Source organism: Podarcis pityusensis, assembly GCF_964106645.2.
Source record: "Podarcis pityusensis genome assembly, chromosome: 17".
Taxonomy (NCBI): domain Eukaryota; kingdom Metazoa; phylum Chordata; class Lepidosauria; order Squamata; family Lacertidae; genus Podarcis; species Podarcis pityusensis.
Window position 1 is genome coordinate 25,985,349 of NC_138042.1, and position 14,875 is coordinate 26,000,223.

A 14,875-nucleotide genomic window follows, 5' to 3' on the forward strand; every position below is an offset into this window, starting at 1 on the left:
GGCAGAAGCGAGTCCTACGCCTTTCCTGGCCAGTCCAGGACAAAATTTCCCCAATGAAATGGACAGTGTTGTCGAGACGGTTCCTCAAAAGCTTTGTCTTCAGTTGACACAACTGGAGCTCATTGGGTCAGAAGTACTCACTCACTTAGCTTTCATTTTCTCTCTCTCTCCCACCCCCATTTATAACCCTCTTTCTCTCCTTATGCTAGACTATTCTATCCCATGTGCTTGCAAAAATTGGCTGATGACATCATGATACCCTTGCTACCTGCTACCCACACAACATGATACCTGCATAAAATGTATTTGTAAGCATTTGCCAATGCCGTGATCCCATTGTGGTGGCCCTAAAGTCAACTGGATATTTTTAAGTGACAAATATTGATTGAATCGCGTGCTAAATTTCCTTGTGATCTTTTATATTAACAACCTGTGTATAATAATAATAATGCACATATGCAGCATACTCTCCAAAATTCCTCAGATGAAAAGAGGGACATTTCTCCCCTCCAAATAACCCTTCTTGACCCCCCCCATTTTTATCCCCCGCCCCACAGAGCATTTCCTATCTGAAAAAGGGTGAGTAGTATCACCCCTATACCAACGGGACACAGGCCCTCCACCATCTTGAGAAAATACCTAAATCCCAATTTTATTTAATTTTATTCTTTGGTAGATGTGCAAAAAAGGAAAAAACACACCAATAAATTTTTTTTAGAAAGGGGCAAAATTAGATGTGGACACACAAAGCATTTTAAAAAAGAAATAATTCCAGACTACTTGTGCTCTGCTATCCCTTTCTTACTGCCTAGGGTGGTCCTGCCCTCTGACTGCCCCTCAGAGCCAGAACATCATGCAAGGCTGCGTCTTGGTGGCAACAACCTCTCCTCTTCCTCACCTGCTCTCCACCAGCTACTACAAACTGCCCAACGGAGGAGATTATTTTTTTTTAAAAAAAAAAATCCCCTGTGTTGCAAAACAGAACAATCTGAACAACATCAAGCAACACGTAGGCTAATAATATATTGACAATATTTATATAACACTATCAAACTGTTTCAAAATTCATAAACAGAGGACATGTAATATGTGCAGGGACTCACAAACTAATAAGAGTCAAGTAACTAGAGCCGAGATCCAGTGCCGAGGGCCTTCTGGTGCGAGAAGTGAGGTTACAGGAACCAGACAGAGGGCCTTCTTGGTGGTGGCACCCACCCTCCCATCAGATGTCAAGGAAATAAGCAGCTATCCTATTTTTAAAAGACATCTGAAGGCAGCCCTGTTTAGGGAAGTTTTTAATATTTAATGCTGTGTTGTTTTTAACACTCGATTGGGAGTCGCCCAGAGTGGCTGGGGAAACTCAGCCAGATGGGCGGGGTATTAAAAAATTATTGTTATTATTGTTATTATTATTATTACTACTACTACTACTACTACTACTATTCCATAAGCAGAATGATTAGAATGATATGTCACTATAAAAAATCACTGAAATTGAGGCTGAATGCCTTTCCACAGTAAATACCATATCCAAAATGTTGTTGAGAATGAGCTGGAGCACAGTGGAGCTATAGGAACAGCCAGGGGCGGAGTAAGGGGTGCGGTGGGTGCGGACCGCCCCATGCGGACCGCCCGACTGAGGTGGGTGACAAAATGCCAGGCAGCACTCACCATGGGGTCTGCAGTGCACCTGAGCCACACGTCTCTCCTGGGAGAGACACGGTGACTAAGGCGTGTGCAGGCTCCGCGCTGCACAAATGATCCGCCCACTGCCCACCCCCCACCCCCCAGCTGTAGGGCAGCTGAGTAGGAGGAAGCAGGCAGACTCTGGAGGCCCCACGGTGCGCCCCGCCCCTATGGGCAGCTCATCCTGGCACCCGAGCTGCTTCTTCCGCTGCTGAGAAAAGCAACACAGAAGTAAGATGGTAGGTGCTTCCAAACATTACAAAAGGATGTTTGCTCGGAGAGAGAAGCAGAGAGAACAGCTCTTCCAGGATAATGAACTGTTTCAATGCTAATTCTTCATCAGCTGGAAAGATTATAAAATTCAATCTATTGCATTCAAATACAGTACAGAGGTTGAATTGACAGGCCTGCATATAAACAACCAATAATAAATACATACCAAATTAATTGCCCCCAAAGGTACATCAAATAGTCAAGGGAGGAGGTTGGCAGTGGCAGCCATATGCAGGCAACAGGATTCGCCCTCGCAGCTGCTGCTCAGGACAAGCACCAGCACAAGCTCGGAGGGGGAAATAGGGACATTCCTGGATCAAATCAGAAGCTGGGGTGACTTGTGTAATTCTGGGACTGTCCTTGGAAAATAGGGACACTTGGAGGGTATATGTGCAGTAATGCATGCATGTGGAAGGGGCCAGTTTGCATGGGAAGGGGCCAGTTAAGGCAGAAGTCGGAGAATTCTGCACATGCAGGAGGAAGGATGGATATGGCAAGAAGGATGGATATGGCGAGGAAATAAATGACCCATCACATTTTTGTTATACTTTCTCAATTGTAAGCATAATTATAATGTAATGCCTTCATGTTGAATGTGTTATTCATTGCTTTATATTTAATCATTGCAAGCTTCTATTGAGTGCTGCATAGCAGACAGGCAGTCTTAAAAAAAAAAAGGAGCAAAATCAGTGAATGAACCAGGAAATCCAGTATACAGGTCGTATCTGTCCTTTGCTGCTAACTCTTTTTTAAAAATAAATCTTTTATTAGTTTTTCAACATATCATTTTCAACAATAATTAAACGTACTTTTACATCTTATACAGTTTTTTTGACTTCCATCAATCGCATCTGAAAATTTTCCAATCTATTCACTTAATTTACATTTCTTATTTTCACTATTACTTTTAAATCTCATAACTAGTATCTCTCTTCTTTCTCTTCTTTGCAATATTTCATATATTTCTCCCTACAAAACTTCTTGTAGTCCTACTAGTGTAATTTGTTGATTACAGCTGCTCTTCAAATAGTTCATATATTTCTTCCAATCTTCTGTAAATCTCTGGTCCCGCAGGTTTCAAATCCTTCCTGTCATTTTATCCAATTCTGCATAGTCCATTAATTTTGTCTGCCATTCTTCTTTCGTCAGGCTGTGAACTCAGTAAGGTGCTTTAGGCAAGCCATTCTCTCTTGATTTCCAATACTGGTCGGTAACGTGGGGGAAATAACACTGACCTACCTTATAGGGTCGTTATAAGGATTAATATAAGATAATACATGTGACATACTTTTGAATGCATAGCGTTGTTTTGCTTTGTATTATTTTATTTTGAAAAATCTTAATTCATTATGAATTACTATAAGCAACAATCCTGACTTGTCAACAGCCTACACAAAAAAAGTAAAAAAAGGGGGAAAGGTGTAAACTACTGTTAAACCTTTCCCCTGCTTGGACTTGACTACAACTCCCATCATTCCTGATCATTAGCCATCCTGGCTGAGCCTGATGAGAGATGAAAGTCCCAATAAGATTGGGAGGCCACCTGACCATGTAAGGCTTTTCTGGTCCACATGTTTAGTTCAGACATCAGTTGTGGAGAAAATGGAAGAACCAATATTTAGGTGCATTCCTGAACTTCAGGAAAACCAGGGCTTTTTTTTTAGCCGGAACTCGGTGGAACTCCGTTCCGGCACCTCTCGAGTGGGTGCCATTGCCATTAAAAGAGAACAAGGGAGTAAACGATTTATACTTGTTCTAAATAATGTTTATTAAACATTATGTTAGTTTTCTCCAGTGTAATCCAATCTTTTACTCATATTAAACATTATGCCTAGTATAAAAATGTAAAGTATATGTATGCTTTGGAAAAGAGAAGAGATAAAAGAAATGATACATTTGGAGAATGCAAAGATAAAGGTGGAAATAGAGATTCAAAGAAGTTGAATTGTGGCGGAGGGAAGCTGCGGGTGGGGGGGAGAGTATTATATGATAAGTATGTAATATTTGCTTTCAATGTTTTTGGATTGTTTTCAATCTTTTTCTTTGTTGTTGTTTTGTTTTTGTTTTTCTGTACTACTTACTTAAACTAAATAAATATATAAAATTGGGGGGATAAATAAAAGAGAACAAGGGAAAACTGGGTGTATGTGCTTGGGAAAACAGGTTCATAAGCTTTGTTGCAGTTGTTTTAACTGAAAATGAATGGGATTTGCCTTAGCGTGAGACTCTCCTTAAACTAAGCTAACCCTCTTGTTTTCTTCTCTCTTCCCCTCTGTCTTGGCAGGCCTGTGACGGAGGATTAGACAACATCAGTGGAGTCATGCTTCACACAGCCATATCATGCTGGCAGCCATTTCTAGGTCTGGCTGTGTTGCTAATTTTCATGGGCTCCACCATAGGCTGCCCGGCCCGCTGTGAGTGCTCAGCACAGAACAAGTCTGTCAGCTGTCACCGGAGGCGCCTGATTGCCATCCCCGAGGGCATCCCCATTGAGACGAAAATCCTGGATCTTAGCAAGAACAGGCTGAAAAGTGTCAACCCGGAGGAGTTCACAGCTTTCCCTCTGCTGGAGGAGATAGATCTCAGCGACAACATCGTTGCCAACGTCGAGCCTGGAGCCTTTAACAATCTGTTTAACTTGCGCTCCTTGCGGCTGAAAGGGAACCGTCTGAAGCTGGTCCCTTTAGGGGTCTTCACCGGGCTGTCAAACTTAACAAAGCTAGATATCAGTGAGAACAAGATTGTCATTCTGCTGGACTACATGTTCCAGGATCTGCACAACCTCAAGTCCCTCGAGGTTGGGGATAACGATCTGGTTTATATCTCTCACAGGGCCTTCAGCGGGCTGCTCAGTTTGGAGCAGCTAACTCTGGAAAAATGCAACCTAACAGCTGTACCAACAGAAGCCCTTTCTCACCTTCACAACCTCATCAGTCTACACCTGAGACATCTCAATATTAACCTTCTGCCTGCATATGCCTTCAAGAGATTGTTCCACCTGAAAAACCTAGAAATAGACTATTGGCCTATGCTGGACATGATCCCTATCAACAGCCTATATGGCTTGAACCTCACCTCCCTCTCCATCACCAATACTAACCTGTCCACTGTCCCTTATTCTGCCCTGAAGCACCTGGTTTACTTGACCCACCTGAATCTCTCCTACAACCCCATCAGCACCATTGAGTCGGACATGCTTGCCGATGTGGTGCGCCTCCAAGAGCTCCACATAGTTGGGGCCCAGTTGCGTACCATCGAACCCCATGCATTCCAAGGACTCCGGTTCCTTCGGGTGCTTAATGTGTCCCAAAACCTGTTGGAAACCATTGAAGAGAACGCGTTCCACTCCACCAAAGCCCTGGAAATCCTCTGCATAAGCAACAACCCACTGGCTTGCGACTGCCGCTTGCTTTGGATTTTACAAAGGCAGCCCACGCTGCAGTTTGGAGGCCAGCAGCCAATGTGCGCCGGCCCGGACAGCGTCAAAGAGAGGCCCTTCAAAGACTTCCACAGCACCGCCCTTTCTTTCTACTTCACCTGCAAGAAGCCCAGGATACGCGACAAGAAGCTGCAATACCTGGTGATCGAGGAAGGCCAAACGGTGCAGCTACAGTGCAGTGCAGATGGCGATCCTCAGCCCACTGTCGCCTGGCTGACGCCACGACGGAGACTGGTCACCGCCAAATCGAATGGGAGAGCTACGGTGCTGGGAGATGGCACCCTGGAGATCCGGTTTGCCCAAGATCAAGACAGCGGGATCTATGTTTGTGTGGCCAGCAACGCTGCTGGGAACGACACCTTGTCAGCCACCCTAACCGTCAAAGGGTTTGCCTCGGATCGTTTCCTTTATGCCAACAGGACTCCTATGTACATGACAGATTCCAATGACACCAGTTCCAATGGAACCAATATGAATACATTTTCCCTGGACCTTAAGACAATACTGGTGTCGACAGCCATGGGCTGCTTCACATTCCTCGGGGTGGTTTTATTTTGTTTCTTACTACTTTTTGTGTGGAGCCGAGGGAAAGGCAAGCATAAAACCAACATTGACCTCGAGTACGTCCCCCGTAAGAACAATGGTGCGGTTGTGGAAGGGGAGGTCCCGGGACCACGCAGGTTCAATATGAAAATGATTTGATGGTTGTGTGCTGCTAGAATTATTAATTCTTCCCCTGCCCCCCTCTCCTGTGGCATTCTGACCAATCCAACAAGCTTGGTATCTAGGAATTGCCATGCTAGAGGCTCTCGGCCGTCGCGGTGTCAAACGGTACATGGAAACCAGGAAGACTATCTGAGGTTGTACAGCAAAGCCTCTTGTTTTGAGGCTGCGTGTGTGTGTGTTAGGGCTTTTTTGCAGAGTTGGCATACAGTACTAATTGTTTGCATTGCAAATTTTTTGCCATTCTGAGGATCTCAGTAACAAACTGTCGGCTCATGTTCACGGACAAGTGTTCAAAACATTTTCTACCACTACAAAAATAAAAAAATTAAGGGAAAAAAACCCTACAGTGTAGGATTTACATATTTAAAGAGAGAGAGAGAGAGAGACGTTTGTCTACAACATAACTCTGCAGTGAAATTTGTATCTATAGATCTCATTTGCTAAATCCTCGCATCATACATACCTTCTAGTTGATTCGACACCACAAGATTAATGTATTACTGTATTTTTTTAAATATACATATTTAACTGTGTACATTTTAAAGCAATACAAATGAGACGTTTTTGTTCCTTCCACAGTAACTGACCCAAGTGTGATGTCACTTGTTCCATAACTACAGCCAAATTCCCAAATCAGACCTCTGTAGTCACCAATGAAAGATGCTGTGGCTTGTGCCTAACGTTACATCAAAGACCAGAGAGAAACTGCCGAGGCAGGCAGAATTTACTGTGTCCCCCTTGCTCTTCTCTTTATGGAAAGAAAGGCATGTGCCTACTTTTGATATAGAATGGAATATTTTTTTAAAGTATCTGTGAGATCACGTTGGACCCCTTTACTGTAAGAGTCCAAGGTCCAACTTCCTAGTCATGGTTGGCACCAACACTGGCAACACTGGATGACAGTTCTTTCTCCCACTCACCCCTCTTTTTTAATTTCTTATCCATTGTTAAGATGTCAGTGTGCTGGGATAAAGAACCAGGTTAATGCATTCTGCCATATTTCCAGTGAAGTGCCATCAGAGTTTTATTTATGGATGAGAATGCCACTCAACAAAAGCCCTTCCCCACTCAATAGCTTCCACAAGGCCAAATTACTGCCAAACTTCAAGCCACTGTCCATTTTGTATTTAGAAGAAACACTGGGCTGGTCTATACAGTCCTTTGCTGCTTTATTATTATTATTATTCTCAAAGAAATGACCCCTGGCAGCCTGATCGTGTGAAGAACAAAACCCTAGAGGCACCATTTCAGACTCCAGGATGGTGTAAGAGCAAAGAGCTTGCTTGCAAAAGATGTCATACATTAAATATAAGAAAACCCAGTGTATTTTAAGAGCATTTCTTGTGTGTGTTTTTAATACCTCACAATAATTTGTATGCCAGTTACACAACACAAGACGAAAAGTGCACATAATGTGGAAAGGTGGTTGTGTTTTTGGCATACATTTTAATCGATTATATAAGCAGTAAGATGGCTCCAGTGAGATACAGGTGCTTCCGAGAATCATCGGATCTGAAAATGGCTGCCATCTATGAAGAAAAGCCCTGGTGGAAAAGAATAAATTGGGAACTGGTGGTAGGCAAAGTTAAACTTTGCAGGGAGTTCTGTGACCATAATGCTTCGAAAAAGAACTCCCCGCATCTTGAAAACTGCTGTGAAACAGACACACTTGTCACAGCTTCATGGCACTCTCTTCTCCCAATTGCATCCCTGAGGTCAAGCGTGCAAGTAAAACAGCAGGGCAAATATTACTGTGTGAACTGGCTGTCCTAAAGGTAAAAGCAAAAATCCATGAATGTCTATCACTCAGTTCTTCTTTATAATTTCATGATTGCTTTAACTGTTCCTTGTTGCCATTTTTGTACTTTGGTTGTCTTGCCTTTACCCACAATGAGAGTGAATACATTGTGGACAGAAGAGGACTGCAGACTAGGATTAGTTACGTGTGTGATAAAATTGCTAGTGCTGTTGTTGTTTCTCCTCTTGAGATCTTGCAAAAGGGGCTGTGGGAGTTGGACTGCTATTGCAATGTGATATGATGCTGGTATGACCAACTGAGGCGGTGGAGAATCCGATTCTTGTTGACCATCCCAACTTTCTAGTACAGAGGTGGAGGACCTCTAGCCCTTTTGGTGTTGCTGGACTACAGCTTCCATCATCCCTGGCCATTGGCCATGCTGTCTGCAACTTGTGTGAGTTGGAGTCCAACAGGATCAGGAAATTATAGAAAAGATTTATCAATTCCATGAAACACATCTATAGAATAACAATATCCTCCCCCAAAATCTGATCTCTCAATGAATATAAGGAGCCTAAGAAGTCATATTGCCTACAGTTAAGATTTCAAGGCAGTTTTGAGGTATTTAAGGGATCAACCACACACACACACAACACACACACACACATTCTAAATCCATGGGATTTTGAAGGCAATAATATAGGTTGTGTCATTTCATTTACAGCTTTGTATTCAAATCAAGGTAGGGGCATATATATAAATTTTCTCAACATCAGTAGATGGTATGTTCAACCTCATCATTTAGTATCAAACCAGCATATATACCTATATTACACTTTGTACAGTTGTATCTGCAAAATTCTTTTTACATCCCATCCTAGTATATTCATGATGATGCAGCATGTTCTTAAGTTATGGTGTGGTGGTGTTGTTATCCATCTATATCCCCACACCACTGATAACGCAACATTAGACCATTAACATAACAGAGGAAAGGGCCAGGGGTGGGCAACTTTAAGGTTGGAATCAATCATGCTATTGGTCCTTCCCACATAGTCTTAGAGTATGAGAGCACCATGGGAAACAGCCATGAGGGAACAGTAACAATTCTACTTGTATAATGTAAGAACGAGCCATTAGGCCCAATTCACACATAAAAGCAGCTTGACAGCTGCTTATCCGAAACTTCTCCCCACACTTCTCAGGGATCATTTAGATAATAGCACTACAGCTGGTTCTTCCACAGCTGATCACCCAGCAAAGAAGGAGGAGAACAGCCAGGAAGGAAAGAGCTGTCTAATTGGCCCCACCTAGAAGGTGCCTGTATCCAGAAGTTCTTGGAGCAGGGTGGGAAGATTTCATGAAGAAAATTCCACCCGTACCCTTGTTGAGTTAGTGTGAATTGCCCTTAAGAGTGGCTCTAGATGCTACAAAATTGGGAGAGGGTTGACAGGATGCACACACAATTCACACTTCTTATTTCTATGTTTCCTCTCAAAATATCAAACTGGAATTTGAACCTCTGAGCTCCAGAGGCAGCTCATGCATTTCACTGCAAGGGGAGGTACAGGACGAGAATCAGGGAGAATGGAAGCATGATATATTGTGCTTCCTCTACTGCTCCTCCATGACATGGCTTCCAGGATTGGCCACTAGTCTTTTAGGTCCTGACTTTCCAGTGAGCCCCCACAGTGAGGCAAATATCTGATGGAATGGATACATCGTGGCGACAGGTCTCTTTCAAGGTCTTGTTGGATTCTGTGTTTGCTGCTTACATAACAAATATATGTGACATCAGAGAGTAAGTAGAAGACTCCAGAGGTTGCCTTTGTGAGCAATGGTTTTGTTTTTTCCCCTTCCCAGAGACCTTTGATATCCTTCTATGCTTTTAAGACATTGTGGAATTTTAATAATGCTAAATGACTCTGAAATAAACATGCTGACAAATGAGAGATGAATTTCAAGACTAACATGGCAGGGTTTCTGTATTGTACGTTCATATAGATAACTAATATAAGCAAGACAAAAGGAAAAGATAGCTGAATAGCCATCTGGATATATTTCATTTACTTCTCCCTTGTAATTATCATTAGCCACTAATGACCCCGTTCTCTCTCTTTTTAGTGACAATGCCTTTACTGACTACAAACAATAAAGTTATTTTTTTCTTAAATTGAGTAAGGCAAACTTACTCAAATCCAAATGGAATATCTATTTTCTCTACTTTTAAATTGCATTGAAAAGAGGGAGAAAGAAACAATAGGATGAAAGAGAAGCTGTGTCAGTAAAAAAAACAAAACCACATGCATAATTGTTGAACCACACAAGATAATGCCTACAAGAAATGAGAAATATGTTTTTTCTGCTGTGAGGATACTCAGTTTTTGTTGCAGCTTAAAATGAAATGTCATCAATAGGGTGGCAAAAGCTATGGTGCATAGTGATGATTGGAAAACCAACCAGTAGTACACTTCATAGAAAACACCTTATGATACTTATTGCTTTCTTATTCTCCATAGGTAATATTTTATTCCTTGCCTGTTCCAATTTTGTTTCTGTAATCTTCTTGCACATTGTTATTCTCTGTTTGGACTTTGCTCAGGAATCTAATCTTATATTCTATGTTTTTCACTGATACGTCCAGAGTTCCATGTAGTTATACAGCAACACAGGTAAGCCTATCCAAAAATTTCACAAGCATAAGGTACATCCTTGTGGCCTGGTTATGCATTTGGACCTCCTGAAATGCAATGGGTGGTTGTGTCTGCTTTGTGTTGGGTGTGTTTGCTTTCAAGCAGGAGATTATCACGATGAATTGGCTTGCCGGTGCTGGTGTTTGATAGTGTAGTAGTTCAATGAAGGCTTTTAATCTTAGTGGGAAATATCTGATAGGAAATACAGAGAAACAAGAGCATAAGGGAAGAACAATTTCAGGTGGTGCCATCTCAGTTTGGTGTTCTTGGTAGTAATTAAGTACTAAAGCTGCAATCTTTTAAATCAGCTTTCCCCAACTTAGTGTCCTCCATAAATTTTGGGTTGTATCTTCCATGATCCCTAACAATTGGGCCATGCTGGCTGAGACTGATGGGAGTTGTAGTCCAAAACATCCCAAGGGCCTCAGATCAGGGAAGGCTGCCCTATATACATACTTGGGAATCAGCCACATTAAGTTCAACGAAACTTATTTCTGAGTAACCATGCATATATTATATTTCATATAATTTGGGCAGGGAAAGGGAGTAAGATAGGAGAGAAGCAAAAGTCTCTAATCGGCCCATCTTCTGTACGAAATGTGATATTAAACGTGTCTGCATTTTGACAGACTCCCTTGCACTCAGATCTCAGAGGCTTAAAAAGGAAACAGAAGGAATCTTATAATGCTGTTTCGAAGTCTCTCTGTGCTTTCCTTTTAAGTATTCAAGATCAGGGCCTTCAAGGGGGAGTGGAGGAGACTTACTAAAGGTTTTAAAACAACCCTGTGCTCCCGTTTCCAGTTCTGACCACTGCAATTTAAGAAGGATGTTGACAAGCTGGAACTTGGGCAGAGGAGGGCAACCCAGATGATCATGGAAACCAAGCCTTATGAGGAACAATTGAAGGAGTTGTGTGTCTTTAACTTAGGAAAAAGGAGACTGAGAGGAGATATGATAGCCATCTTCAAATATCTGAAGGGCTGTCACATGGATGGAGCAAGCTTGTTTTCTGCTGCTCAGGAGGGTAGGAAATGAACCAATGGTTTCAAGTTACAAGAAAGGAGATTCCAACTAAACATCAGGAAGAACTTTCTGGCAGTAAGAGCTGTTGCGCAGTGGAACAGACTCCCTTGAGAGGTTGTAGACTCTCCTTCATTGCAGGCTTTTAAGCAGAGGTTGGGTGTCATGGGTGGTTAGTTGTGAGTCTTGCATTACAGAGGGTTGAACTAGATGACCCTTTGGATTCCTTCCAAATCTGTGACTCTATGAAACAGGAACACAAGGGCTGTCTTAAAGCCTTTGCAAAAGCCTTTTTGAAGTAGCTCGCATGAGACAGCTGCTTCAAAGGGTGCTTTTGCACAAGTCCTTAATCCACACTAAACTGATGAGCAGGGGTTGAATTCTGCTACCTTGACTGCACAGTCTTGTTCCTTGCTAGGAACAGGAAAGTGATGTCAATGTATGAGTTAACCCTATCCTGTGCATCAGCTCATGCCTCTAGTGATGTCAGTTGATGGACAGGTCAGTGTGGTTTGAGATAAATGGCTTCATGGGCCTAATTGGACCCCTGGGGTCAGAGATTCCCCACCCTGGTCTATAGGACAAGATTGGCTCATGGAACTGTATATATAGTGACTGATAGCACAATCCTATCCTATTGAATTCAGTGGGTCTTGCACCCAGATAAATGGAGTTAGGACTGCAGCTGAAGAGACCAAGATCTGAACCAGGAAACTCTCAGTTACAATCTCACCCCTGACAAAAATGTTTAGGTAGTGTTAGGCAAGTCAACCTCTCTCTATCTCACCATCTGCAGTATGGGAATAATGACACGGTCCTCATCATTAAGGTTTGCTGAGATAATGTATGTAGCTGCTTTGAAAACATAATATATTATTATAAAATAAAAACTATGATGGTGTTTCTCATATAAATTCACCTCTTTGGGATTCCACTCATTTGAACTTACGTTGCCGTCCTAAGCATATATACTAGGAAGTCACTTTTATTAAAAAATCAGTGGGCTGTACTGTTGTATAAATATGATTAGGATAAAGATGTTCAAAAGCTAACTGTGACCTTTATTCTTTGAGCTAGCATGAAATGTCTGGAGCGCAAATAGCTTTTTTCATTTTTAAAAATGCCAGCTTCTCAGAACACGGCAGTTGCAAGGTGCTATTTGTACATTTTGTGATGCAAAGGCAGATGAGTAAAAACTGCTGTAATTCATTCCAACTCTTCTGTGTCCAGTAGCACTGCCACCTTTTGGTTGGTAAAAGTGTTTCTTCCTTGAAAGTTGGATAATTGCATTGGCTGCTGTGTCAGGAACCATAGTGGTCATTTTCCACTGGAAAAACCCTATCCCAAAACACCACTTAGACTGCCCAGCAATTGATTACACATCATCTGATGCTCATTCATAGCTTCAGAAAACCCAACCTTTTCATATGGGAGTCCACAAAAGTACTATGGAGCACACCAAACCCATCCTAGCGGCCCATAGGACTGAGATGATTGTGTGTGGGAAATCCTCATGTCAATGTGTGATTCCATCCTTCAGAGGTGACTGGAGTGTTGTGGGGTCCAGCTGTTGAGAAAGTGACAGCTGCACAATGTGTAGAGCAGAAACTTTCACTGCAAAAATAATAATTTTTACTCCCTAAAGCTGAAAACAGCAGTCTTGGGGATGTTGAGGAGTTATTTTTAGGGCCAGTTGTACTGTTGGCATTTCTGTTTATACATTCCCAGTAAATCTGTCTGGTGAAACATGTTTGTAAACTGGAGTTTATAAATCTGCAACAGTTCCTCCAGCAGTCCTACAATTTAGCTAGAACTGTCTGCCTCCAGTAATAATGGAATAATGGTAGAATAAAAATGGAATAATGATGCTGGAGCTGTGCATTTGACCTTTTTTTCTTGTGCTGGTGTCCAGATTGAAAATCACTGCCCCCGTACACCCCCCCCCCACAAAAAAAAGCTGCACAGGGGAAAAATTGTATGATACGTGTAACTTTCACCCAATTGAGCAAATAGTTTGGGGCGTTTATGAAGTTTTAATTGGGAAATGGTGCAGGTCTCCCAAGACCTTATCTACTGTATATTGAGCTGATTTACAGGTCTGAATTACATTGTTTGTTTGTTTGTTTGTTTGTTTGTTTGTTTGTTTGTTTGTTTAAAAGCAAGAGGTCAGATCTTTCACATCATATCTAGTTGAATATGGATTAGGAGTTCTGACCACCAAATCTCTTTTTGTTTCTTGGGGTTTTGTTTTTTTTTAAGTACAATCCACCTGGACATGCATTAGGTCCACCCTAGTCACACATTCACTGTTGTGAACATGTCCTAAACTTCTCAGTGCTGTGAAACAGGCAACGAGAGAAATTATACAGGTCTGACCGGTTGTGTGGCAGGGTTAAAGACTGAATAAACACTGCTGGGAATAACACTCTTTAACAGTAATAGAATTAATTATATGGCTGGTTACTGAAGAAGATAGAGGGTATTTCAAAGTCACCCTGGCATTTTGGATATCTTCTATCTCTTCATTTTAATATGAATGTATTCTGAAGAGCAGAAAATAGAATTGGCTTTCCTCAGTTTCTTCTTTTCTTCTCTGGCCCTCTGGTTTTACCAAATTTTCATATGTGCCTTTTGCGGGGCTGGAAATATTCTTTGGACCCCAACGCATCTGAAAAATAACTAAACCATGCTGTATTCTGTTGGGATTTAAATCCTTGCAGCTGGCCACAGGCCTTTCTACATTAAAAAGTGACTAACCAAACCTAGGGACGTGAGTGGCGCTGTGGGTTAAACCACAGACTTGCCGTTCAGAAGGTTGGCGGTTCGAATCCCCGCGACAGGGTGAGCTCCCGTTGCTCGGTCCCTGCTCCTGCCAATCTAGCAGTTCAAAAGCACAAAGTGCAAGTAGATAAATAGGTACCGCTCCAGTGGGAAGGTAAACGGCATTTCTGTGAGCTGCTCTGGTTTGCCAGAAGCGACTTAGTCATGCTGGCCACATATCCCAGAAGCTGTATGCCGGCTCCCTCAGCCAATAAAGCGAGATGAGCGCTGCAACTCCAGAGTCGACCACGACTGGACCTAACGGTCAGGGGTCCTTTTACCTTTACCTTTAACCAAACCTAAGTTTAAGCTTATTCTGTTAAATCCTTTGGCTTTCTCCTTTGTCAGTAATTCAGATCTGTTGGTTTCCAAAGAATGCTGAGGGTGCAGGAAATTCTTAGGGAAATGACACCTGTCATTAGTAAATGGAGCAGGGATGGAATCCAATCCTGTGTAGACAGTAGAACCAAGGGAGAATTT

General features: G+C 42.3%; 1 protein-coding gene across 7 annotated transcripts in view; it reads left to right on the top strand.

Annotated features, from left to right (window-relative positions):
- The window catches only part of LINGO2 (leucine rich repeat and Ig domain containing 2), a 561,810-nt gene extending 548,293 nt beyond the window's left edge, over positions 1-13,517 (top strand). For all 7 annotated transcript variants that reach the window (XM_080986844.1, XM_080986845.1, XM_080986846.1 and 4 more), the window contains one exon: positions 4,244-13,517. In XM_080986844.1, the coding sequence (XP_080842970.1) occupies positions 4,280-6,100 (1,821 nt within the window). In that variant the 5' untranslated portion in view covers positions 4,244-4,279 and the 3' untranslated portion in view covers positions 6,101-13,517. The remainder of the gene's footprint in view (positions 1-4,243) is intronic.
- Positions 13,518-14,875: the final 1,358 nt, after the last annotated feature.